This window comes from Argiope bruennichi, chromosome 8 (assembly GCF_947563725.1).
Source record: "Argiope bruennichi chromosome 8, qqArgBrue1.1, whole genome shotgun sequence".
NCBI classification, from domain to species: Eukaryota; Metazoa; Arthropoda; class Arachnida; order Araneae; family Araneidae; genus Argiope; species Argiope bruennichi.
In genome coordinates, this window is record NC_079158.1 from 126,674,764 (window position 1) to 126,699,768 (window position 25,005).

Consider the following 25,005-nt stretch of genomic DNA (forward strand, 5'->3'; position numbering starts at 1 on the left):
GAGTTCGCTCCTCACCCGGGGCAGCATTTCTTTTTGAGAAAGTTGTTACTTGTTTTGTTAACGTTGCGATATTCTTCTATTGCCATTGGTTCGAAGCCTCGGTAGCGCAGTAGGCAGCGCGTCAGTCTCATAATCTTCTCAAGAGAGCTATCTGAAAGTCGTGAGTTCGATCCTCACCCGGGGAAACGTTTCTTTTTGAGAAAGTTGTTACTTGTTTTATTAACGTTGCGATATTCTTCTATTGCCATTGGTTCGAAGCCTCGGTAGAGCAGTAGGCAGCGCGTCAGTCTCATAATCCTCTCTATAGAGCTATCTGACGGTCGTGAGTTCGCTCCTCACCCGGGGCAACATTTCTTTTTGAGAAAGTTGTTACTTGTTTTGTTAACGTTGCGATATTCTTCTATTGCCATTGGTTCGAAGCCTCGGTAGCGCAGTAGGCAGCGCGTCAGTCTCATACTCCTCTCTATAGAGCTATTTGAAGGTCGTGAGTTCGATCCTCACCCGGGGCAACGGTTTCTTTTTGAGAAAGTTGTTACTTGTTTTGTTAACGTTGCGATATTCTTCTATTGCATTTGGTTCGAAGCCTCGGTAGCGCAGTAGGCAGCGCGTCAGTCTCAAAATCCTCTCTAAGGAGCTATCTGGAGGTCGTGAGTTCGATCCTCACCCGGGGCAACATTTCTTTTTGAAAAAGTTGTTACTTGTTTTGTTACGTTGCGATATTCTTCTATTGCCATTGGTTCGAAGCCTCGGTAGCGCAGTAGGTAGCGCGTCAGTCTCATAATCCTCTCTATAGAGCTATCTGACGGTCGTGAGTTCGCTCCTCACCCGGGGCAACATTTCTTTTTGAGAAAGTTGTTACTTGTTTTGTTAACGTTGCGATATTCTTCTATTGCCATTGGTTCGAAGCCTCGGTAGCGCAGTAGGCAGCGCGTCAGTCTCATAATCTTCTCAAGAGAGCTATCTGAAAGTCGTGAGTTCGATCCTCACCCGGGGAAACGTTTCTTTTTGAGAAAGTTGTTACTTGTTTTATTAACGTTGCGATATTCTTCTATTGCCATTGGTTCGAAGCCTCGGTAGAGCAGTAGGCAGCGCGTCAGTCTCATAATCCTCTCTATAGAGCTATCTGACGGTCGTGAGTTCGCTCCTCACCCGGGGCAACATTTCTTTTTGAGAAAGTTGTTACTTGTTTTGTTAACGTTGCGATATTCTTCTATTGCCATTGGTTCGAAGCCTCGGTAGCGCAGTAGGCAGCGCGTCAGTCTCATACTCCTCTCTATAGAGCTATTTGAAGGTCGTGAGTTCGATCCTCACCCGGGGCAACGGTTTCTTTTTGAGAAAGTTGTTACTTGTTTTGTTAACGTTGCGATATTCTTCTATTGCATTTGGTTCGAAGCCTCGGTAGCGCAGTAGGCAGCGCGTCAGTCTCAAAATCCTCTCTAAGGAGCTATCTGGAGGTCGTGAGTTCGATCCTCACCCGGGGCAACATTTCTTTTTGAAAAAGTTGTTACTTGTTTTGTTACGTTGCGATATTCTTCTATTGCCATTGGTTCGAAGCCTCGGTAGCGCAGTAGGTAGCGCGTCAGTCTCATAATCCTCTCTATAGAGCTATCTGACGGTCGTGAGTTCGCTCCTCACCCGGGGCAGCATTTCTTTTTGAGAAAGTTGTTACTTGTTTTGTTAACGTTGCGATATTCTTCTATTGCCATTGGTTCGAAGCCTCGGTAGCGCAGTAGGCAGCGCGTCAGTCTCATAATCTTCTCAAGAGAGCTATCTGAAAGTCGTGAGTTCGATCCTCACCCGGGGAAACGTTTCTTTTTGAGAAAGTTGTTACTTGTTTTATTAACGTTGCGATATTCTTCTATTGCCATTGGTTCGAAGCCTCGGTAGAGCAGTAGGCAGCGCGTCAGTCTCATAATCCTCTCTATAGAGCTATCTGACGGTCGTGAGTTCGCTCCTCACCCGGGGCAACATTTCTTTTTGAGAAAGTTGTTACTTGTTTTGTTAACGTTGCGATATTCTTCTATTGCCATTGGTTCGAAGCCTCGGTAGCGCAGTAGGCAGCGCGTCAGTCTCATACTCCTCTCTATAGAGCTATTTGAAGGTCGTGAGTTCGATCCTCACCCGGGGCAACGGTTTCTTTTTGAGAAAGTTGTTACTTGTTTTGTTAACGTTGCGATATTCTTCTATTGCATTTGGTTCGAAGCCTCGGTAGCGCAGTAGGCAGCGCGTCAGTCTCAAAATCCTCTCTAAGGAGCTATCTGGAGGTCGTGAGTTCGATCCTCACCCGGGGCAACATTTCTTTTTGAAAAAGTTGTTACTTGTTTTGTTACGTTGCGATATTCTTCTATTGCCATTGGTTCGAAGCCTCGGTAGCGCAGTAGGTAGCGCGTCAGTCTCATAATCCTCTCTATAGAGCTATCTGACGGTCGTGAGTTCGCTCCTCACCCGGGGCAACATTTCTTTTTGAGAAAGTTGTTACTTGTTTTGTTAACGTTGCGATATTCTTCTATTGCCATTGGTTCGAAGCCTCGGTAGCGCAGTAGGCAGCGCGTCAGTCTCATAATCTTCTCAAGAGAGCTATCTGAAAGTCGTGAGTTCGATCCTCACCCGGGGAAACGTTTCTTTTTGAGAAAGTTGTTACTTGTTTTATTAACGTTGCGATATTCTTCTATTGCCATTGGTTCGAAGCCTCGGTAGAGCAGTAGGCAGCGCGTCAGTCTCATAATCCTCTCTATAGAGCTATCTGACGGTCGTGAGTTCGCTCCTCACCCGGGGCAACATTTCTTTTTGAGAAAGTTGTTACTTGTTTTGTTAACGTTGCGATATTCTTCTATTGCCATTGGTTCGAAGCCTCGGTAGCGCAGTAGGCAGCGCGTCAGTCTCATATTCCTCTCTATAGAGCTATTTGAAGGTCGTGAGTTCGATCCTCACCCGGGGCAACGGTTTCTTTTTGAGAAAGTTGTTACTTGTTTTGTTAACGTTGCGATATTCTTCTATTGCATTTGGTTCGAAGCCTCGGTAGCGCAGTAGGCAGCGCGTCAGTCTCAAAATCCTCTCTAAGGAGCTATCTGGAGGTCGTGAGTTCGATCCTCACCCGGGGCAACATTTCTTTTTGAAAAAGTTGTTACTTGTTTTGTTACGTTGCGATATTCTTCTATTGCCATTGGTTCGAAGCCTCGGTAGCGCAGTAGGTAGCGCGTCAGTCGCGTAATCCTTTCAATAGAGCTATCTGAAGGTCGTGAGATCGATCCTCACCCGGGGCAACGTTTCTTTTTGAGAAAGTTGTTACTTGTTTTGTTAACGTTGCGATATTCTTCTATTGACCTGGGCTCAAAGCCTCGGTAGCGCAGTAGGTATCGCGACAGTCTCATAATCCTCTCATTGGAGCTATCTAGAGGTCGTGAGATCGATACTCACCCGGGGCAACGTTTCATTTTGAGAAATGTGTTACTTGTTTTGTTAACGTTGCGATATTCTTCTATTGCCATTGGTTCGAAGCCACAGTAGCGCAGTAGGCAGCGCGTCACTCTCATAATCCTCTCAATAGAGCTATCTGAAAGTCGTGAGTTCGATCCTCACACGTTGCAACGTTTCTTTTTGAGAAAGTAGTTGCTTGTTTTGTTAACGTTGCGATATTCTTCTATTGCCCTGGGTTCAAAGCCTCGGTAGAGCAGTAGGCAGCGCGTCAGTCTCATAATCCTCTTAATAGAGCTATCTGAAGGTCGTGAGTTCGATCCTCACCGGGGCAACGTTTCCTTTTGAGAAAGATGTTACTTGTTTTGTTAACGTTGCGATATTCTTCTATTGCCATTGGTTCGAAGCCTCGGTAGCGCAGTATGCAGCGCGTCAGTCTCATAATTCTCTCAATAGAGCTATCTGAAGGTCGTGAGTTCGATCTTCACCCGGGGCAACGTTAATTTTTGAAAAAGTTGTTTCTTGTTTTGTTAACGTCTCGATATTCTTCTATTGCTTTGGGTTCGATGCCTCTGTAGCGCAGTAGGCAGCCCGTCAGTCTCCTAATCCTCGCAATAGAGCTCTTTGAAGGTTGTGAGTTCGATCCTCACCCGGGGCAACGGTATTTTTTTAAAAAGTAGTTTCTTGTTTTGTTAACGTTGTGATATTCTTCTATTGCCGTTCTTTCGAAACCCCGGAAGCGCAGAAATCAGCCCGTCATTCTCCTTGTCGGGAACCAGGCCTTAACTGTAACCAGTTTTAACTGTAAAAAACTTTCCCTTCTCACCACCAGGGTTTTGTTGACTTCCTCTCGTTTTGGCGGCAACCAACGAACGCGTTTTATACTCTTCTAACTTGTCAATATATTCTTAATCATGTAACATTTAATCAAGTAAGAATTAAATAATATTCTTAAAGAGAAATTCCCCGTGTTAATGAGTCATAGTCACTGAGCCTGCCACTAATTAGAAATTTGAGAGTTTCAGCTGCAGATGGAGACAACACCACCAGTATGTTATCAAAAGAGATTCCTTCCAACAAAACAAAGGTAAGCGCTTTTACTTGCCTTTAATTTAGAGATTGTTCGTGTTATAATATTATTTGGCATCCCTGCCGGGATAATTGGTCTGGTTTATTCCAATTTAGAGCTGAAAAATATATATTAGAATTTTGAACTGATTTATTATTATTATTGAATTTATATATTATTGAATCTTACTGAATATAAATTTCGAACTGTTCAATTCTAAAAATGGATGATAAAAGTGGCAGGTTAAGAAAGAAACGGGGAGTATTGAGAACATCTGTTACTAAAATTTGTAAAACTATTGGAACAGAATTAACGAAAACAGATGTAAATGTCGATATGTTAGAAGAAATGTTAGAGCAGCTTGCTGTTGTGTCAAGTGAATTAAAGAATCTAGATTCACAAATTGAAGAATTCGTTTCCGAGGACAAATTAGAAAAAGAAGTAGCGGAATACACCCAAAAAATTATAACTTGGAAATTTAGAGCGACCAAAAAAATACGCGAACGAACAAAAAATGTTGATTGTTTGAATGTTCCAAGTTCCTGTTATAAAGAATCATCGAACATTAAATTGCCAAAACTTGCGATATCTAAATTCTACGGGCAATCAAGTTTATGGCTTTCATTTTGGAACTCCTTTGAATCAGCCATACATGAAAATGATTCATTAAGTGAAGTCAATAAATTTAATTACTTAAAAGCACACCTAGGCGGTTCTGCCCTTAGTACCATAGAAGGATTTGCGTTAACACCAGAAAATTACGAAATCGCCATAAAATTACTTAAAGAACGCTTCGGAAGATCCGATGTTCTCATTAATACCCATTTGAATAATTTACTGCGTATCTGCCCATTAAAGAACTCAGATGATATTGTATCATTCAGAAAAATGTTTGATAATATACAGACGGAAATCCGATCTCTCGAATCTCTTAATGTTTTGAAAGAAACCTATGAAAACTTACTTTGCCCAATCCTGTTAAAATGCCTTCCCCCCGATCTCGTTTTAGAATATAATAAAAACATGAAATAGGATAAATATGAAATAGATGAATTGCTCGACTTCCTGTCTCTTCAGCTGAAAGCAAAAGAACGAACGTTAATGTATGCTTCTCCCATGAGTTCGAAAAAAGAAAAGTATTCATTTCCCCCGTTGCGTTATGACTCATCGAGCGGAAAAATAAATAATCCTAGATGTTCCACTGCAAAGAGATTTAGCAGTTCAGAATTGATTAGTTCTGAAGTAAAAATAAAAACACCGGAATGCTTATTCTGCAATAAATTTCATGATGTTGTTGATTGTGAATACGTACGTACTTAAAGTTTGGAAGAACGGAAACGTATACTGTCTAAAAAAGCTGCGTGTTTTATTTGTGCAAAGCAATTTCATGTTGCTAAATTTTGTAGGTCAAAAATAGTTTGTACTCTCTGCGGTAAAAAACATTTATCCATATTATGCAATCAAGATAATTCTGTTCCGAAAAATAATACTCATTTGAATGAAAGTAAGGATGAGAATAATCTTTTAAATGAAAATTTCGCGTTGGCGAATAATTTATGTTCCAGGGAGGTTTATCTGCAGACTTTAATTGTTAGCGTCGAAAATAATGATTTAAAACACTATGTTAGATCAATCATTGACCTCGGGAGCCAGAGGTCGTATGTCAGTAAATACGTAGTGGATGTAATGAAATTGAAGTGTCTTGGGGAACAAACGGTGACTCATGGACTTTTCGGAGGACTGAAAAGGCGGGAAAACCACAAGATGTATTCCATTAAATTGCGTAATACAGAAAATAATTTCTGTTGTAATGTAGAAGTAATGGATCAGTATAAATTTTGCCCTTCTCTTCCCAAATTAGATTCTAAAAATATCGAAGAAGTAAAACAATTGGGTATATTTGTTAGTGATATTTGCTTAGATGAAAATCTTTGTTTGTATGAAAACGATCCCAAGGAGATTCGCATATTATTAGGGGCAGATACGGCAGCCAGATTATTTACAGGAGAAATTAAAAAACTTTCACCTGATCTAATTGCGATGAACACCAAGTTAGGGTGGACAGTTATTGGAAGATCAGGAATTAATAAAAATGATAGTTCCAGCACGCTAATGTCGCTACTTGTCAACGACGTAAATATATCCGATCTTTGGAGGCTTGATACATTGAATATCAATGACCCTGCGGAAACTCAAAGTTAGAAAAGAACTAGAAGAAGCGGCTAAGGGACATTTTGAACGCAATGTAACACGAGATAACGAGGGGCGCTATGTTGTCAGTCTACCGTGGATACATGATCATCCTCCTCTTCCTGATGGCAGAAAGATAGCTGAACGAAGACTTAACAGTTGTATTAAAGCCTTAGAACGTGCCGAAAAGCTGGCCGATTATGATGATGTTTTTCAGGATTGGCAGAGTGAGGGTATTATTGAAGAAGTTGATCCTATGCAAGAAATCAAGGAAGGACAGCATTTCTTACCTCACCATCCTGTCTTCAAGGAGAATTCGACGACCAAAGTTCGACCTGTTTTTGATGGTTCAGCTAAAGAAAAGAATACACCTTCTATTAATGACTGCCTCGAAAAGGGACCAAATCTTGTAGAACTCATTCCATCTCTTATATATCGCTTTCGTGTTGGAAAATATGGAGTGATATCTGGCATCAAGAAGGCCTTTCTGCAAATTGGATTACAAGAACGAGATAGACCATATCTCAGATTTTTATGGAAGGATAGAAGAAAAGACGGAAATATCAAGATCCTGCAGCACAAAAGAGTTGTGTTCGGAATCTCCTCCAGTCCTTTCCTTCTAGGAGCTACATTAGAACTTCATTTAAAAAACGCCCCAGATCATCTCAAGGAAACAGCCCAGCAACTTATGAGGTCCTTCTACGTTGATAATTGTGTTTTCAGCATCAACAGAAAAGAAGAACTTGCTAGATTTATTTCGGAATCACAAGCACTATTATCTACTGCCAAGTTTGAACTTCGAGGGTGGGAGCATTCTCCTACTGAAGACAAAACTGAAGAAAGGCAAGAAGACCGAAAGGTTCCAGTTCTTGGGCTTCTGTGGAATTTACCAAAGGGCACTATATCTCTAGATTTGAAAAGTTTGATGAAAGAAGATAAAGGACCTATTACAAAAAGAAAAATCCTGTCAACCGTTCATCGAATCTTTGATCCGATAGGATTTTCTTGTCCAGTGACTCTAGAGCCCAAATCTTTGTTGCAGGAATGCTGGAAATTGGGGCTGTCCTGGGATGCTGAACTTCCTCTGCTGATAACTGAAAGATTCGAACGCTGGAAGATGAAGTTACCGAAATTGAATGATCTTGAAATACCAAGATGTGTACGTGAGGACTTTGCAGAAGATTCCAGATTTTCCATCCATGTTTTTTGTGACGCAAGTCAGAGTGCCTACGCTACATGTATATTCTTGAGAGCTGAATCTGCTGATAGCACGTCGTGCCAGTTAATACAAGCTAGAAATAGAGTTGCTCCTTTGAAAAAGATCTCTATTCCACGCCTAGAACTTTTGTCCTGCACTATTGGAGCTAGATTGGCAAAAGCAACCATATCCGAACTTGGACTTGAGAACATACCAATCTTCTACTGGTCTGACTCTATGAATGCTTTGTATTGGATCAAAAGAAATGAGAATTGGGCCACGTTCGTTTACAACAGGGTACTGGAAATCCGTAAACTCACCAATCCTGAAGACTGGAGGCACATAAGTGGAACATTAAACCCAGCTGACCTTCCATCACGAGGTTCCAATGCAGAGGAACTTGTGAAATCTCTTTGGTGGAAGGGTCCAAATTGGCTGAAAATGCCTATAGAAGATTGGCCTGTTTCGGAAACTATGCCAGATTTCGACGTTGTAAACTCCGAAAAAAGAAAATCTATTGTGTCTGTCACTAACACCACGACAGAACAATTAGAGTACTTTTCTAAGGTATCTTCTTTCCGAAAAATGACCAGAATCACGGCTTGGATTTTTCGTTTTTATAAAAATGCTAAAACCCAGAAAAAAGAAAGAAAATTCGGTACCGTAGATTTTGAAGAAGTAGAGAGAGTAGAAGTAGAGAGTGCAGAAAAGTACATTTTAAAACAAGTTCAAAGTCAATGTTTTTTGGGGAAAGAAAAACTGAACTTACAGACATTCCTGGATTCAGATGGTTTATTAAGAGTAAAGACCAAAATTTCTCAAAGAAGTGATCTACCGACATTTAGATTTCCAATTTTGCTGCCTTCAAAGCATGATGTTATTGGAAAACTTATTTTTGAAAAGCATGTTGAACTTAGTCATGCTGGGATACAGATTTTGATGTCGAGTTTAAGAGAGAATTATTGGATCTTAAAAAGCAGAAAGACAATACGTCAAGTAATAAGGACTTGTGTAATATGCCAACGTTTTTCATCTCGGCCATTAGAAGTAGCAAGTGCTCCACTACCCGAAGATCGCGTCAGAGATGCTTATGTTTTTGAAGTAGTAGGAGTTGACTTGTGCGGACCACTATATTTGAAAAACAAAAGCAAATGTTGGGCTGTACTTTTTACATGCGCAGTTTATCGCGCAGTCCACATCGAGCTGGTAACTAGTTTATCAACAGATAGTTTTATTCTAGCTTTACGAAGGTTTATTTCTAGAAGAGGAAGACCAGCTACAATTTATTCAGATAATGGAACCAACTTAGTGGGTACTTCTAATGAGCTGAAATCTGTTGATTGGGTGAAAATACAAGAATATGCCTCAGTAAAGAAAATCCTATGGAAATTCAACCCCCCATCAGCCCCATGGTGGGGCGGATTTTGGGAAAGGCTTATAGGTATGTTGAAATCTATCTTAAGAAAAATTCTTAGAAAGGCCTCCTTACAATTTGAAGAATTGTACACTGTACTATGTGATGCTGAGGGCATTATAAATTCAAGACCTTTGACATACTTAAGTGAAGACAATGAGGACCTTATAGCATTAACACCTGCTATGTTTTTGCAAGATGTAAAAAAAATAGGAGTTCCAGATATAGATCAAATAGATGCTAAGAGAATGAATAAAAGATTCTTCTACAGGCAAAAATTATGTCAAGATCTCAGAAAGCGTTTCAGAATCGAATATCTTGCACGTCTTAGAGAATTTTCAAAGATTCGTAATGAATCTAAAATTAAAGAAGGAGACATTGTTCTCATCGGTGATAGTAACGTCAAGAGAATAAATTGGCCTTTGGGAAGAGTCATCAAATAATATCTTGGAAAAGACAAGAAAGTTCGTCTCGTGGAAGTCCAGACCAAATCTGGGTCTTTCCTACGTCCAATCCAGAGACTTTTTCCTCTTGAGATCAGCCAAAGTGAAAAATCTGCTATCCCATCTCTCCCAAAGAGTGATTTTCCGTCCACAACGATGATTCCTGATGGTACACCTAACTCTAGTGACTCTCATGCTGTTCCAGATGTGAGACAACCAACAAGATTCCGTTATGGCCGGCTTTTAAAGCCCAATGTTCTCCTGGACTCATTTGTTTGAGTTTCTAAAGTCCTTTACGAAACTCAAAGGTGGGAGAGTGCCGGAAACCAGGCCTTAACTGCAACCAGTTTTAACTGTAAAGAACTTTCCCTTCTCACCACCAGGGGTTTGTTGACTTCCTCTCGTTTTGGCGGCAACCAACGAACGCGTTTTATACTCTTCTAACTTGTAAATATATTCTTAATCATGTAACATATAATCAAGTAACAATTAAATAATATTCTTAAAGAGAAGTTTCCCGTGTTAATGAGTCATAGTCACTGAACCTGCCACTAATTAGAAATTTGAGATTTTCAGCTGCAGATGGAGACAACACCACCAGTATGTTATCAAAAGAGATTCCTTCCAACAAAACAAAGGTAAGCGCTTTTACTTGCCTTTAATTTGGAGATTGTTCGTGTTGGAATACTCCTTATCCTCACAATAAAGCTATCTGAAAGTCGTGAGTTCGCTATTCACCCGGGGCGACGTTATTTTTTAAAAAGTTGTTACTTGTTTTGTTAACGTTGCGATATTCTTCTATTGCCCTGCGTTCGAAGCCTCGGTAACGCAGTAGGCAGCGCGTCAGCCTCATAATCCTATCAATAGACCTATCTGCAGGTCGTGAGTTCGATAATCACCCGCGGCAACGTTTTTTTTTGAAAAAAATGTTTTTTGTTTTGTTAACGTTGCGATATTCTTCTATTGCCATCGGTTCGAAGCCTCTGTAGCGCTGTAGGCAGCGCGTCAGTCTCATAATCCTTTCAATAGAGCTATCTGAAGTTCGTGAGTTCGATTCTCACTCGGGACAACGCCGTTATGAAAAAGTTGTTTCTTCTTTTGTTAACGTTGCGATATTCTTCTTTTGCCGCTGGTTCGAAGCCTAGGTAGCGCAGTAGGCAGCGCGTCAGTCTCATAATCCTCTCCATAGCGCTATCTGAATGTCGTGAGTTCGAACCTCACCCGGGGTACAGTTATTTTTCAAAAAAGTTGTTTCTTTTTTTGTTAACATTGCGATATTCTTCTTTTGCCGCTGGTTCGAAGCCTAGTTAGCGCAGTAGGCAGCGCGTCAGTCTCATAATCCTCTCAATAGAGATATCTGAAGGTCGTGAGTTCGATCCTCGCTCGGGGCGTCGCTGTTTTTGAAAAAGTTGTTTCCTTGTTTTGTTAACGTTGCGATATTCTTCTATTGCCATCGGTTCGAAGCCTCATTAGCGCAGTAGGCAGAGCGACAGTCTCATAATCATCTCAATAGAGCTGTCTGGAGGTCGTGAGTTCGATCCTCACCCGGGGCAACGTTATTTTATGAAAAAGTTGTTTCTTCTTTTGTTAACGTTGCGATATTCTTCTATTGCCCTAGGTTAGAAGCTTTGGTAGCTGTTGGTAATCAGTCGTGGGATCATTATGAAAAGTGCCGTAAGGTAGCAGACGAATTCAGATGCCATTGAGCTCACGATATAAGTCTATTTATATAGACGAAAAGACGATGGAAATCGGGTGGACGGAGATGGCTATAGATGAGATGTACCAAACATGCCCGGATGTTCATTTTTAAGTTTTCTTTTTATTTTTTATTCAAGACGAATAAACAAAGTTGTTTCGAAAACCTGTTCTCTGTAATTTCTCCAACAAGATAGGTTAAGGGCCCCAGCACGGTATTAAGCAACTGTGGATTGTGAAACCACCGAAAAAAGTTAGTAATTATTTTTCAAGTTTTTGGACTTGCATACAACATGATAAAAGAAAACGAAATGACCGTCGTGTCCTTGCCAAAGCTTGGTGACTTCAACTATAACAGCTGGAAAAGGGACTTGAAAGTTCTACTTATGGAAAAAGGTTTCTGGGAATTTATTATTGGAACAGCAAAGCCATGTCCAGATGATGTGTCTGATAGAGATAAACATGTATACGAGCTAAGGAAACAAAGGGCGTATACTACTATCTACATGGGTGTCGAAAGAAAGTATCAAACCCTAATCTCTGACACTGAAGATGGAAAAATAGCATGGGAAACATTAAAAGAAAATTTTGAACCCATCTCCAGAGCCCGTCTAGCAAGCCTAATAGATGGATTTTTCAGCAGCAGATTCGATCCTACCCAAGAAACAATAGGCATGTACTGTAAGAAGACAATGGAAAGAAATCGGAAGATACAAGAAGCAGGTTTCAGGATGCCCGATATTTTGGTATGTTTCCAATTAATTCGGTTTCTACCTCCTGAATACGACAACTTAGTGCAGATACTCTACAGGTTGAAAGATGCAGAATTCACTATTGCCGAAGTTACGAAACAACTAATTACAGAATCTGGAAGGATCGAACTGAAGATGAAAGATGAAAACGACTACCAATCTTCTGCTAATGCATACGCTTCAAGGGTTAAGAAGTCTGAAAATAATCAACAGAAGTGCAAGAATACGGAGACAATGCAGAGATCCTACAGCAGTGGAAACATGATGGACCCTGGCATACGAAGAAAGGTCGGAAGCTGAAGTTATCAGCGTTCCTTGTTTTGTAAGAATTGTAATAGAAAAGGTCACTCCGAAGACAGATGTTTTAAGAAAAAGGATGCACCGCATGACAAGTCATTCTACTGTAACTCCAATGGTCTAGCCAAAGATGGATTCGAATCTTCAACGACTACCAGAGAGAAACCGGCCGAGTTCCTCGTGGATACTGCAGCTACTAGTCACATATGTAATAAAATGGACTGGTTTGTAAATTTCAAGCATATTAGTCCAACCGAAGTCCTCGTTGGGGAAAATAACTGTACTGCAAAAGCTGTTGGGATTGGAGACATCTACTTCACTATATTGGACGTTAAGGGTAAAGTAGAAATTAAATTGAAAAATGTATTGTATGTACCTAATATGAGAAAAAATTTAATATGTGGAGCCCAAATTGAAATGGCTGGTAATTTTATAGAATGGGGCCGTGGTAAAATGATTGTATATGATTCACGTAATGAATATTTTTTTACGGTAAATAGAATAGACAAATTGTATATGGTTATCCAACTAAATGTAAAGTATTTAATAAGAATATTGCTTTAGCTACAAACCTAAAGTTAAAGGATATCCATCGAAGATTTTGTCATGTTAATATTCCTTTCATTCAAAGTATGCATAGAAATAATTCTGTCAAAGGTATTGAAATTTTGAATAATTCTAAAGTTGATAATTGTAGTAGCTGTAAAATAGCTAAATCAACTAGATCTTCTTTAAAGAAAAATTATAAATATTTTCGAACTACTAAAAAGTGTTTAGATAGAGTTCATTGTGATTTATGGGGTCCCGCCCCAGTGACTTCGTTGGGAGGAAATAAATATTTTTCTATCTTTCATAGATGATTATTCACGAAAAGTAGATGTGTATATTATAGGAAGTAAAGTTGAAGTTTTTGAATGCTTTAAGAAATATCTAGCAAAGGTAGAAAGGGAATTAAATTCTAAACTTAAATGTGTAAGAACCGACAATGGTCTTGAATTTTGTCATAAAGAGTTCGAGGATTTCTTAAGTAAATTGGGGATTAAAATGGAAAGAACCAGTATTTTTTACACGCCAGAGCAAAACGGGATTGCTGAAAAATTTAATCGAACAGCAATGGATGGTGTTAGAGCAATGCTGCATGATAGTGGTTTAGGGCCGAAATTTTGGGCTGAAGCTCTTTTGGCATTCGTACATATTCGAAATAGATGTGAAAATAAGTTAACAATTCATCAAACTCCAATTGAAATATGGTCTGGTTTCAAACCGTCAGTAAAGCATTTCAGAATTTTCGGATCCTTGGGCTACGTGCATGTTCCCAAAATAAAAAGGAACAAACTCCAAGCGAGAGCTAAACTTGGCATTTTAGTTGGTTATGCATTGCGGACTAGAGGTTACCGGATATTTTTACCTAAAGAAAAGAAAGTTATTGAAACGATTCGTGTATTTTTTGATGAAAGTAAAAACGGTGTAGAATCTTTATTTGGAAAAAATAAATCGTATGAGTATGTGAGATATAACTTGAATTCTGTAAATGAGGTAGATGATAATTCAGTTGAGATTAAAAAGTCACATAAATTAAGTACTCTTAATATAGAAGACTGGGAAAGAAAGGAATGTCCTAGATCTAGAAATATGCGTACAGATGTGTATTATTACCCTCCTTCTAGTAAAATAAGACTTCGTTCCTTAAATGATGTTAGAAAATATTGTAAGAAATTTAATATAGCATTTGAACCCGAAAAATTTTCATTTAAAGCAATGACTAAACATCCTGTTATTAATCAAAGTTCAAATAGTGGTTCGAGAAGTGAGGAAAGTTCAAACTCGGACGAGATCGAAGAACTTTTAGATTTTGAATGTTATCACTTGGATTTACCTAAAGCTTTTAACGATACTCTAAACAGTAAGGATAAAGAAAAATGGGATTTGGCAATGAAGGAAGAAATTGAAATGATAGAAAAACGAAATGTCTGGGAATTAGCAGATTCACCTCGTGATAAGACGATAATAGGGAGTAAATGGGTTTATAATATTAAACATGACGAGAATAACAAACCCAAGAAATATAAAGCTAGACTCGCAGCATTAGGTTTTAAACAAAAAGCTGGAATCGATTATAATGAAACCTTTTCTCCGGTTGTAAATTTTTCAATTGTGAAATTATTGTTTATCTTATTGGTATGTTTGTTGAAATGGTATCATGTACAAGTTGATGTAAAGTCTGCATTTTTGTATGGAAAATTAAATGAATTAGTTTATAGTGAAAGGACAAGAAGACAAAGTTTACTTGCTACATAAGTCTCTATATGGCTTGCATCAAAGTAGCAGATATTGTAATGATGAACTAAACGGTATTCTTCATGACTTAAATTTAAAAAAATTATCGTGGTCAAATTGTGTGTATCAGAATAACGATATCATTTTAATTGTATATGTAGATGATATTATTGTATTTGGAAAATGTATAAATAAGATTAACGAAGCTATAGCCCTAATTAAAAATAAATTAGATTTAACTGAACTAGGTCCAATGAAGTTTTTATTGGGAGTTAATTTTGAAATGAATAATAATTCATTATTTATACATCAAAAAACATACATACAGAAGTTAATGTCAAACTTTACAGATTTTCCAAAATCTTGCGTTAATTTGCCTATAAAACTGGGTATTAAACTTCCGGATAAAACTGAAGAAAATGAATTAATGAAAAAGTTTCCTTACAGGTCTTTAATTGGTTGTTTATCTTTTTTGGCTGATAGGACAAGATCTGATATTAGTTTTTCAGTAAATTTGATGTCACAAATCTCCAACGGTTATACTTTCGAACATTGGAGAATAGTAGCTGATATAATGAATTATGTATTTAGAACAAAAGATTATAAAATTAATCTTTCAAATGTTAAAAATACAAGTTTAACTTGTTATACGGATGCTAATTGGGGCTGCAGCTTGACAAATCGTTATTCCACTAGTGGATACTTAATGCAATTTGCAGATGTAATATATAGTTGGCGTTCAAGTAAGCAAAAGTGCATTGATTGCACTAAGCTCAATGGAATCTGAGTTCATCGCCTTATGTGAAAGTGCTAAAGAAATAGTTCGGTTTTCTCGAGTAATTAATGAACTTCAAGTTTTACCTAATAAAATTGTGCCTAGAATATATTGTGAATAACCAGGCAACAATTTATTTTTCCAAAAATAATTGTGAAAATTTTAAAACTAAGCATATAGATATACGATACAAATTCATTAGAAGTTTCATTGAGGAAAATTTAATTCATTTACGTTATGTTGAATCGAAACGAAATCTTTCAGATTCACTCGAGGCAACGTTATTTTTTGAAAAGGTGTTTCTTGTTTTTTTAACATTGCGATATTCTTCTATTGCCGCTTGTTCGAAGCTCCGGTAGCGCAGTTGGCAGCGTGTCAGTCTCATAATCCTCCCAATAGAGTTGTCTGAAGGTCATGAGTTCGATCCTCACCCGGGCAACGTTATTTTTTGAATAAGTTGTTACTCGTTTTGTTAACGTTGCGATATTCTTCTATTGCCCTGATTTCATAGCCTCGGTAGCGCAGTAGGCTGAGCGTAAGTCTCATAATGCTCCCCATAGATCTGTCTGAAGGTCGTGCGTTCTATCCTCACCTGTGGCCTAATTATTTTTAGAAAAAGTAGTTTATTGTTCTATTTTTGTACTGCCTTTGGTTCGAAGCCTCGGTAGCGCAGTAGGTAGCGCGTCATTCTCATAATCCTCGCAATAGAGCTATCTGAAAGTCGTGAGTTCGATCCTCACACGGGTCAAAATTAATTTCAGATAAAGTAGTCTTTTGTTGTGTAGTTTTTAAAATTCTAAAAAGTTCCGTCATCATTGTTGAACCTCTTAAATGATCAGAATTATAATCTTAGATGCAGAAGTTTTCTGGAGAGTAATATAAATCACCAGATCGTCGAATAATAGTTCGTTTGGGACTAATTGCACTGTTATATGGTATTTTCAAACTCTAGTTAATTAATATTTTAGAACATAAAGGTAAATATTAGTTGAAATCATTTTTGAAAAATAAGTTTTAAATGAATAGAAGATTTTTTTGCTATTTCTGAAATTATGCTTAAAGTATTGGTTAGCGAATACAAATTAGTAAATAAAGTATAAAATGTCGAAACATTTTTTGAATTAAAACAACAAACACACAAACAAAACAACGCCATTTGTGGTTTTTCAATACGCTGATCAATTTGCGCAAGAAAAAAAGTGGGTGTTGCCGTTCGAAAATTTCAAAATTCTCTCACTGTAACCGTAACCGTGAGCTCTGCGTTGTTTAGAATCATCACAATCTCCAGCGCATACCTTCAAACAACCATGTCTGGAATTTTGGTTGGATTGGTTGAGCGGATAGGCCGCTAGGGTTTCATATATAGGGGAAAGTTTTTTTTGACCACCCTGTGTATATATCTCTCTATCTGCATTCTTTCTGTGCCTGTAATTGATGTATTCTTCTAAAAAATCATTTCGTAGTCGGTGCTTTCGATTCATAATGGACTAAAAACGTTTCATGCGGTAATTTTCATTTTTTTTCTCTTCTCGCAGTGAAAATACAAAAGGTGATGCATTTTTCTATGCTGAAAGATTGTAAACCAATTATCAGATGTAAATAACAGACACGGCCGCTTTGAACGATGCTCATGCGTGTTTTGATGATCGGTGCATTGGTGATGCCCATGTGAATGTGATATCATTTGAATTAATGTAATTTATTCCTTCTATATTAGCTAACAAAGAATTAGACGAAATCTAATCAAAGTGAAAGCTATCAGGATCAAAATGAAAGGTTTCAGCAGCTATGAATCCCTTGATGAAGTAATTAAATTTAAGGATAAAAAAGAATTGAAATAAAGAGTAATAAAATAGTACAGGTAAAGAAAGAAATATGAAGATTATTGGTACTATTATCGTGTGTTAATATGCTTATCCTTTATTTCTCTCTAATTTACATAATAAATTGCTTTTAATTATTTAAATCATTGAATTACAGCACAATAATGGGAAAGTATATTTTTTCCCTATCTCTATTTTAATACTTATTAAAACAAGTTTGTTCATAGAACAATAGATTTTGAAATTCAATAAATAATACTCTTGTTTTTTCTTAAACATAACAAACGGAGTATGACCAACTCAAAACTCTCTTTTCCATTCTTCCTTATAAATATGTATACTACCCCAGCTTAAAATTGTGAGCATTAGAGAAAATTGATAATGTTAGGAGCTGTCGAATATAGGGGACATTTCCCTAACGAAATATTTGTGCACTGTTCGTAAGCACATACTCTTGCTCCTGTTTGCAAAAAATAGAAAATTCTACACAAGAAAAATCAGGAAAACGTTTTCTTGACTAGTTATCCATTTTTATTCACACCCAGCCACTCCTTATTTTTATACAATTTTAGATAAGCAATTTTTATAGCGGTTGCGAATATTTCTTCAAGACAATAAACATTATTTTCTACATAAACCATTCATTTCACAAGAAACTTCCTGCGTTTCCGCGTAATCGTTAAAATAAATTTGCTCCGCTTTTCCTTGAGAGCAACTGATCGTTCACACTCATGTGAACGTCTGCTATGTATAACTTTCAAGACAACGGGAATGCGCTGCCATCTGGTGTTAGGAAGGGTAAGTAAACCTGCGAAGAATACTCTGATTTTTATTTTCAGTATCCCATTAAAGAAACCTGTAAGAAAACCGAAATTCTGTATTTGCACTGCACAGGAGGACAATACTTACAAAACTGCGTTCTTTGAGGTAAATCTAATGTTGTTTTAGTGAATCTAGCGAGCAATCTTTGATAATAAATATCTGGCATGAGATTGATTCACAAACAGCAGAAATCCAAAATGCTCTTATGTCTCCCTTCTTCCGAGTGATTTAAAGCAAACTTTGACGTAGAATTGTTATTGTAATCAGAAAATCAAGCAAAAAATTTCATTTATTTAAGTCATTGCATTTTTGAGTTGTGTTTTGATTTCTTTCTCTCATCTTTTGTATACATACAGAAGTACAGACAGACTGACGGGAAATCTTTTGACGCATTTGGTTTAAAATTTGATAAGAATCTACTATTTACACTCTCACGCTTTGAATCAAAATTTTATTTACTTTCGTTTTTAAGTTTTGAATGATCGAGTTTACATGCATGTAAAATTAAGGTCCGACAAACGGTCCTCAAGCAGCAAAAGATCGTCGGCCCATCATTGGCCAAACATCGCCCCACAGAGCGAGCGAGGTCGGGGCGGGATCGCCTGCGATGTCGTCTTCATTTTGGTCATGTCGTCCAGCAGAACGCTGGTCACCGCAGCTTATTTCCGACGAATTTTCCGATCATTTTCCGATGTGTATTATGACGGGCGACTTTATGCCAAACATTTCGCAATGTGTTTTATCAATGGGTGACCCAATACCAACGCTCTTCTCATGTATTTTAGCAATGGAAGACCAAATAACAACCATTAGGCGATTGATTTCTGAACACTTGCTGACCTCATACTGAAATATTAGTTTCGTGTTTATTCAATTTTCTCAAACTCTAGAAATTAGTGTCATAATATTTCAAATTATTGTGTTTCAAAATTTTGTCAAACCGACTGAAAATACAAAATATTTTGCTTAGTTTACTTTTCTTTTTTTTACTTATGAAATGTTTTGTTTTTAATAGAATTTAAAATCCATAAAACATTTGCTTTTGATAGAATGACTTTTCCCATGATTTTCATTTTAACTTTTCTTCAACTTTTTTTAATTATTATTATAGCACATATTTTACCACATTCTTACCCAATAAAATTTTTAAATGATATTTTTTTTACTGCTCTTTCAGAAAAATAAACTAATATTAAAATTATCTGAAATAATTATAAATTTGATCACCTTCACATCTATCTATATATAAGATTTATTTCCTTCATTTATATTTTCTATTTATTTTTAATGTTTAGTGCATAGGAAAAATGTTAACATAATCATAGTTTCAATTTTATAATTTATCTGCATAATTTTACTGATATATATATAATAAATCTACTTTCTTACATTATATAATACATACTAATTTCTAATATTGCCTACATCATCTGTTCATTTTAAGAGTTATTTCATAAAAATTCAAAACAGAAAAATACATAATTATTAATTATTATTACTAAAAATATTTCCTATACTATATAATTTTATATTGCTTAATGTGAGCAATAAACAAAGAATTACTAAAAAATAATGAATAAAATACAAATTCCTATTTTAACATGTTTTGAATTCCCGTCCCTTTTTTTTTAATGCATTGGTTAAAAATTTGGTGCAACACTAAATTATATAATTCCTATTATATGTTTCTTCAATAGACAACGTTTACAAGCACAAATCAACCTTCAAGGGACTGATCAGCCGGTCTTGGTTCCAAATTCGATACAGATCTACATTTTAGATGTTTAATTTGTGCATCAAATTTCATTTATCTACTACTTATATTTTATAGTTATCCTGTTCGCTCGTACTAGAACAACCCGACAGACAGACTTCCCTCCTTTGAAGGGACTTCATTTAAAAATTTGATAGAAATTCACAAATTTGGTTCGAAGTCTGTTTATTAAGTACATCGGTCTAGTTCAAAGCAGTTTTGCGTTATCTTGTTCACATACAGACAAACAAACATAATTCTAAAAATGCCTTTTTCAGACGCAGGTATGAAGCTGGAGATATCGAGTTGGAATTCTTATGCACGAGTGTTTACTTCGTATACGAGAAAGGAAAGTGCTGATTCCTTGTGAATGGGAACTCAAGAAAGGCGCCTTCTTCGGCGCCTGAAAAACAAAACAAGTAAGTAATGAGTGAATAAAATTAATTGAATCTATTGATGATAAAAAAAATAGAGAAACATTTGTGAATAGGTTACCGAACTTCGTTATTATTGCGAATTCGAGATAAAATATTTTCAAATTTTTAACCCGTCCAAGGACGATAAACACTTGTTACTTTTTGAGATTTGCTGTAATTGCAGTTTGATAATCGAATATTTAGTTATAAAGTAAAACAAGTGTGCTTCGTTACCATAACTGGCAATATGAACTATTTTTTATTTTATGACAGATGGCCAGTCACAAATCAGCAACTTCAAAAATGAGCCGATCTGCAAAAATATTTATCAAGATATGCACTTAAAAAAAACCATTTTATCTCAAATCGCCGTCTGATAATCGAATATTTAATAATAATTTAAAAAATAATCTGTCGTTACTATAATTGGCCACAGGCAAGTATACACCTTCTTTATGATGGATGACCAAGGACAGTTTTTCACCTAAAAACATCAGCCATACGAGAAAATTTTTTTATCAAGAAATTGCAATTTAAGAAATAGATCTCTTTAGCCATAAGTTTCAGAATTTTTTTATTTCAAGGCCACCCATGAAGAGTGTTTATTTTATTTTAAATAATCAATATTTGAAACACCATGATATTATAAGATATTTACTACGATTCTCGTTAAGATATTTGATACAATATGATAATTTTTTAAATAAAAGACATGTGATACATACCTTGTCGTTAAAAAATATATGAATGTCGAACATTATTCAAACAGATAAAAGCACCAGGCACCCTTCTTCGACACCTTCATCCTTAACATTTCGTCCAGCTTGTCCAGCAATGAATATAAATAAGATGTGTGATAAATGATCGGCAATGTTTATCATTTTTTACGTGTCATCTCTCATAACAATTTTCATTTGAATAATGTTCAGAAAATTATCTCCATATCGTTTCTTGATGTGTCATTTCTGATGGAAGGAAAGGAAGATTATGAAGTATCGGAACCAAATTTTATAAACTTCTAATCAAACTTTGAGAAAACAAGGATTGTAAGGGAGAGGGAAAAAATTATTAAATATCAGCTTAACATAATCGTTGATTTTTTTTTTCGTTTGTTTGTTTCGTAAAACTAATCGCTGAACAATTCAAATTCAGTAACGAACAGTGATATCAATTTTAAAAACTCCAAGAAGAAGAATTTATTGAACACTTTTTCTTTTCACTGAAGCTGTAGTTATTGAAAGTAAAAAGTAAGTGAAGTACGCGTGTTTTTGCTCACTCATTTTTGAGGGATTAGAATTGTATTATTATAAGTTAGAATCTTGATTTTGAATATTAAAAATTATAGATATTGAAGCATCCATTTTCTATAATCTTCTTTACCTGATATTTGAATTTTTTGCTCAAATTATCATTAAGGTGGGATTACACTTGGCCAGTAGGCAGCGCATGCATAGAAAGGCTGAGAAATGCTGTTCGGTCCATGGCAAGTACTTGTCTCGACGGGACAACAACATTCCTGTGTATTGTGTATTTGTTTTCCCCATACTCCGTTTGTAGAATTTGGCGGGTTTCTTGGCGTGAAAAAATACACAATACATACATAGATTCATTCCGATTTTGATTTTATCTTTGTTCTTTCTGATGCAATGTTGTGGTGTTTTTTTTTTTTTTTTTCAATTTTTTTTCTATAGTTTTCCAAATTTACGTATGTTGTTCTTAACATGCATGTATTATTAAACATGTTTCTTTGTGTAAATATCCATTACTTTTATATGATATGCAGTGAAAAAGGAAAATTCAGAGACACTTAAACGGCAATTTATAGCTAAGCATGGAATACCTGAATCTATTTTATGAAATTGTGGCAAACATAAATCTGTCCATTTCTGCGCATGCGCTGGCTTACTGGCCGAGTGTAAACCCACCATTAGTATTATACCACAGAATTTTAAAATATTCTGTAGAGCCTAGATTCCTCAGCTGACTATTTACTTTGTCTGCAAAATAAAAATTTTTTTTTTTCAGTGTGAGGTTTAGAAAAATAGTTACCATATATAATCAATAGATTGATAGTTTGCTTTTATAGCTTTAAAGTAATATATAAGTACTGAAATATTTAGAAATTTTATCTTTTATAAAATATTAGAGAGTTCAGGATAAAAAAAAATATTAATACTTTCAAAAAATATGCTTTCTTAGAATGCAAAAGTAATTGCTGTATTTTCTATCTGTTGATTTACTATTGAATAAATATTTATATTTCTTTGCAGAATATTCTACTCGTTCTTCATTTTTCTAATTGCTGAATGAATAGAAGTCAACAACTTTTCTACTGAAAGGTTTCGCAAAGTTCAAGTGTACCTCGATTATCAAATTCATCATGAATAAACAATATTTATCGATTTTAATCAGCTCTTGCTATCCTTCTAATTTTCTTGAGAAAGATATTTTTTTATCTGCTTTTTTACTCTAGGTTATCTAAAAAGCAAAATATTACGCGTGACGCTCACGTGAATTCTGTTAACATGCGTTTTGAATGAGGAGTGATAGCAGCGAGAAGGTCGTGTTAGATAAGGCTCTCATAATTTTAACAATATTATGCTATATTTATCTTATATGTGTGACAAAATAACTATGATTTATCTTAATATAAAGCATACTTAATAATATACATATATTTAACAAATTATATATATTTTATTATATGCGTTCGAAAATGAGGTTATGAATGGCATATTCAAATACTCCAACTGTTCAAAACAGACATAAAAATAATTCGAAAAGCATGAATAATATAAATCAGAGAAATTGCTTTTCACACTCATTAACATCCATTAAATTTCGGCTAGAAGATAATTATTCCCATAATCCTTAATATTTATAAACGTATATTCGCCATAATAACGGATATTTCTAAAAAAAGTTCTAAAAACAATGAATTGTAATATTCACGATGCATATTATTAACGAGAGCTTGATGCTATCATGATTGTGGTTTTGGGGAACTATGGATTTTATCGGACAATCGCAGTGCACTTCACCATCTTAGTGGCTGGTACTCTGCAAACGATGAAACTATCTAAAATTGGGGAAGATCTTTCAGAAACACGACGTCCACACTCCACTGGACCCCATAACACGTAAACATGAGTGGTAATGAGGACACTGATAGATTAGCCGTAGTGAGAATGTAATGACCACTGGCTTTTCGCTCACTTATGAAGAACTATATTCAAATGAAAGATCTAAACTCAATTTAATATGGTGCATTCCACGTGCGCACCAATGGTACACGGTGACATCCCCTGGCTCATTATTAGAAATCAAATGTGACCGTGGCTCCTAGACTGCTCTAGCTAGACTAAAAAGTGGCCACCTAAAGTGCCTTTCCTTTGAAAGTGGTAGAAAAATCCATCTCACTTGTAAAAAATGCTGTGATCATCCAGCTTCATCGGATCACATTCTGGGTTACATCGGACTTTCTAAGGAAGACTTAACATCCGATACCCGTATTCATGTAGATTATTTTTGGGGGCCGACAACCTACTGTAGCAGATAATATAAATGTAACTTTTCGCATTCCCTTTCTTAGAGGCAAGAGGCTATTTTTAGAAACTTATATAGTCTATAATACATACAGGATGATCCCAAATTCAGGCTAATTTGAACAGGAGACAGAAAACTAGGATACGAATAATATTCACATAGGAACGCAGGTCGCAAATCTACTTTTTTATTCATAAATGCAGGGTGTCTCAATTCAATGGAAACAAGATGCTTTGTTTCTAACTTCTACATTGGTGATTCGAAGTGAGCAGTGGACTGTACTTTTTACTATATTTACATTACACTACTTTATTTACACTATATACACTCCTTTTGCGGTGAGTAGTTCCTATAATACATGGCTGATTGCGGTATTGCATTGCGGAGGGCTTTGTTAAGCCTTACAAACTGAAGTTGTTTACAGCTTCTGCGGGGGCTAGGGAGCCTCCGTAATTTTAAGATTGCCAAGTTTGGCGTTAAGCGACATTCGCGTGAACATACATTAATGAAGATATTTTAATGAAATTTTCAACAACGGTACATTTATTTGAAACAATAATTTAATCTACATTAACGTATGAGCGCAAGTAACGCAAATAAAGGATAAAAGGAAATACATAGCATTTGATGAAAGCGTCATTGAAAAGTGTAATGTTTATAACAATTTTTCAAAGCTGCGTCCACCAACAGCGATACATACTTGACAGAGTCAGCGTAGCGATTAACGAGCACTGCAAAAGATGCCAGGTGTTTCAAGCACGGGGGCAGCAGTTGCTGATATTCGAGCAACGGGACCTTCAGCTGACTCAATAGAAGTATCAAAAACAAGACTCTTCAAATGTCTCTGGAAAAACGAATAGACAGGGAGATCGGGTTGGCCAAGTAACTCGCTCACTACACTCAATCCATCGCGCCTCAAAACTTTCCATTCTTTGACATTTCCATTCACTCCATTTCAATTTCCTTTCATGAAATTTCCTGTGTTTTCACCCATATATTCTATCATAATAAATGATTAGTTTAAATAAATGCTTCAGTGCTGAAAATGTTATTAAAATTAGCCGCCTTAGGCGACCAGCTTGTTCGCTAAAATTATTGAACTTGTAGGCTGTTAAATA

At 36.3% G+C, this 25,005-nt stretch overlaps 2 protein-coding genes and 9 non-coding genes across 11 annotated transcripts; all 11 read left to right on the forward strand.

Annotated features, from left to right (window-relative positions):
• The first annotated feature begins 419 nt into the window (after positions 1 to 419).
• Trnam-cau (transfer RNA methionine (anticodon CAU)) lies at positions 420 to 509 on the forward strand. The gene is given in 2 exon segments: positions 420 to 456; positions 474 to 509. It is a non-coding gene; the product is annotated as a tRNA-Met (tRNA).
• Positions 510 to 582: 73 nt separating this feature from the next.
• On the forward strand, positions 583 to 672 carry Trnal-caa (transfer RNA leucine (anticodon CAA)). The gene is given in 2 exon segments: positions 583 to 619; positions 637 to 672. It is a non-coding gene; the product is annotated as a tRNA-Leu (tRNA).
• Positions 673 to 1,229: 557 nt separating this feature from the next.
• Trnam-cau (transfer RNA methionine (anticodon CAU)) lies at positions 1,230 to 1,319 on the forward strand. The gene is given in 2 exon segments: positions 1,230 to 1,266; positions 1,284 to 1,319. It is a non-coding gene; the product is annotated as a tRNA-Met (tRNA).
• A 73-nt stretch (positions 1,320 to 1,392) lies between these two features.
• Trnal-caa (transfer RNA leucine (anticodon CAA)) lies at positions 1,393 to 1,482 on the forward strand. Its single transcript is given in 2 exon segments — positions 1,393 to 1,429; positions 1,447 to 1,482. It is a non-coding gene; the product is annotated as a tRNA-Leu (tRNA).
• Positions 1,483 to 2,039: 557 nt separating this feature from the next.
• Positions 2,040 to 2,129, forward strand: Trnam-cau (transfer RNA methionine (anticodon CAU)). Its single transcript is given in 2 exon segments — positions 2,040 to 2,076; positions 2,094 to 2,129. It is a non-coding gene; the product is annotated as a tRNA-Met (tRNA).
• Positions 2,130 to 2,202: 73 nt separating this feature from the next.
• On the forward strand, positions 2,203 to 2,292 carry Trnal-caa (transfer RNA leucine (anticodon CAA)). The gene is given in 2 exon segments: positions 2,203 to 2,239; positions 2,257 to 2,292. It is a non-coding gene; the product is annotated as a tRNA-Leu (tRNA).
• A 557-nt stretch (positions 2,293 to 2,849) lies between these two features.
• Positions 2,850 to 2,939, forward strand: Trnam-cau (transfer RNA methionine (anticodon CAU)). The gene is given in 2 exon segments: positions 2,850 to 2,886; positions 2,904 to 2,939. It is a non-coding gene; the product is annotated as a tRNA-Met (tRNA).
• Positions 2,940 to 3,012: 73 nt separating this feature from the next.
• Trnal-caa (transfer RNA leucine (anticodon CAA)) lies at positions 3,013 to 3,102 on the forward strand. The gene is given in 2 exon segments: positions 3,013 to 3,049; positions 3,067 to 3,102. It is a non-coding gene; the product is annotated as a tRNA-Leu (tRNA).
• Positions 3,103 to 3,173: 71 nt separating this feature from the next.
• Trnat-cgu (transfer RNA threonine (anticodon CGU)) lies at positions 3,174 to 3,263 on the forward strand. The gene is given in 2 exon segments: positions 3,174 to 3,210; positions 3,228 to 3,263. It is a non-coding gene; the product is annotated as a tRNA-Thr (tRNA).
• Positions 3,264 to 6,659: 3,396 nt separating this feature from the next.
• On the forward strand, positions 6,660 to 10,007 carry LOC129980764 (uncharacterized). Its single transcript, XM_056091149.1, has 3 exons — positions 6,660 to 8,438; positions 8,643 to 9,681; positions 9,742 to 10,007. The coding sequence occupies exons 1-3, from the start codon at positions 6,660 to 6,662 to the stop codon at positions 10,005 to 10,007; spliced, it is 3,084 nt and encodes a 1,027-aa protein (XP_055947124.1).
• A 1,712-nt stretch (positions 10,008 to 11,719) lies between these two features.
• On the forward strand, positions 11,720 to 12,478 carry LOC129980766 (uncharacterized). Its single transcript, XM_056091150.1, has one exon. The coding sequence runs from the start codon at positions 11,720 to 11,722 to the stop codon at positions 12,476 to 12,478; it is 759 nt and encodes a 252-aa protein (XP_055947125.1).
• Positions 12,479 to 25,005: the final 12,527 nt, after the last annotated feature.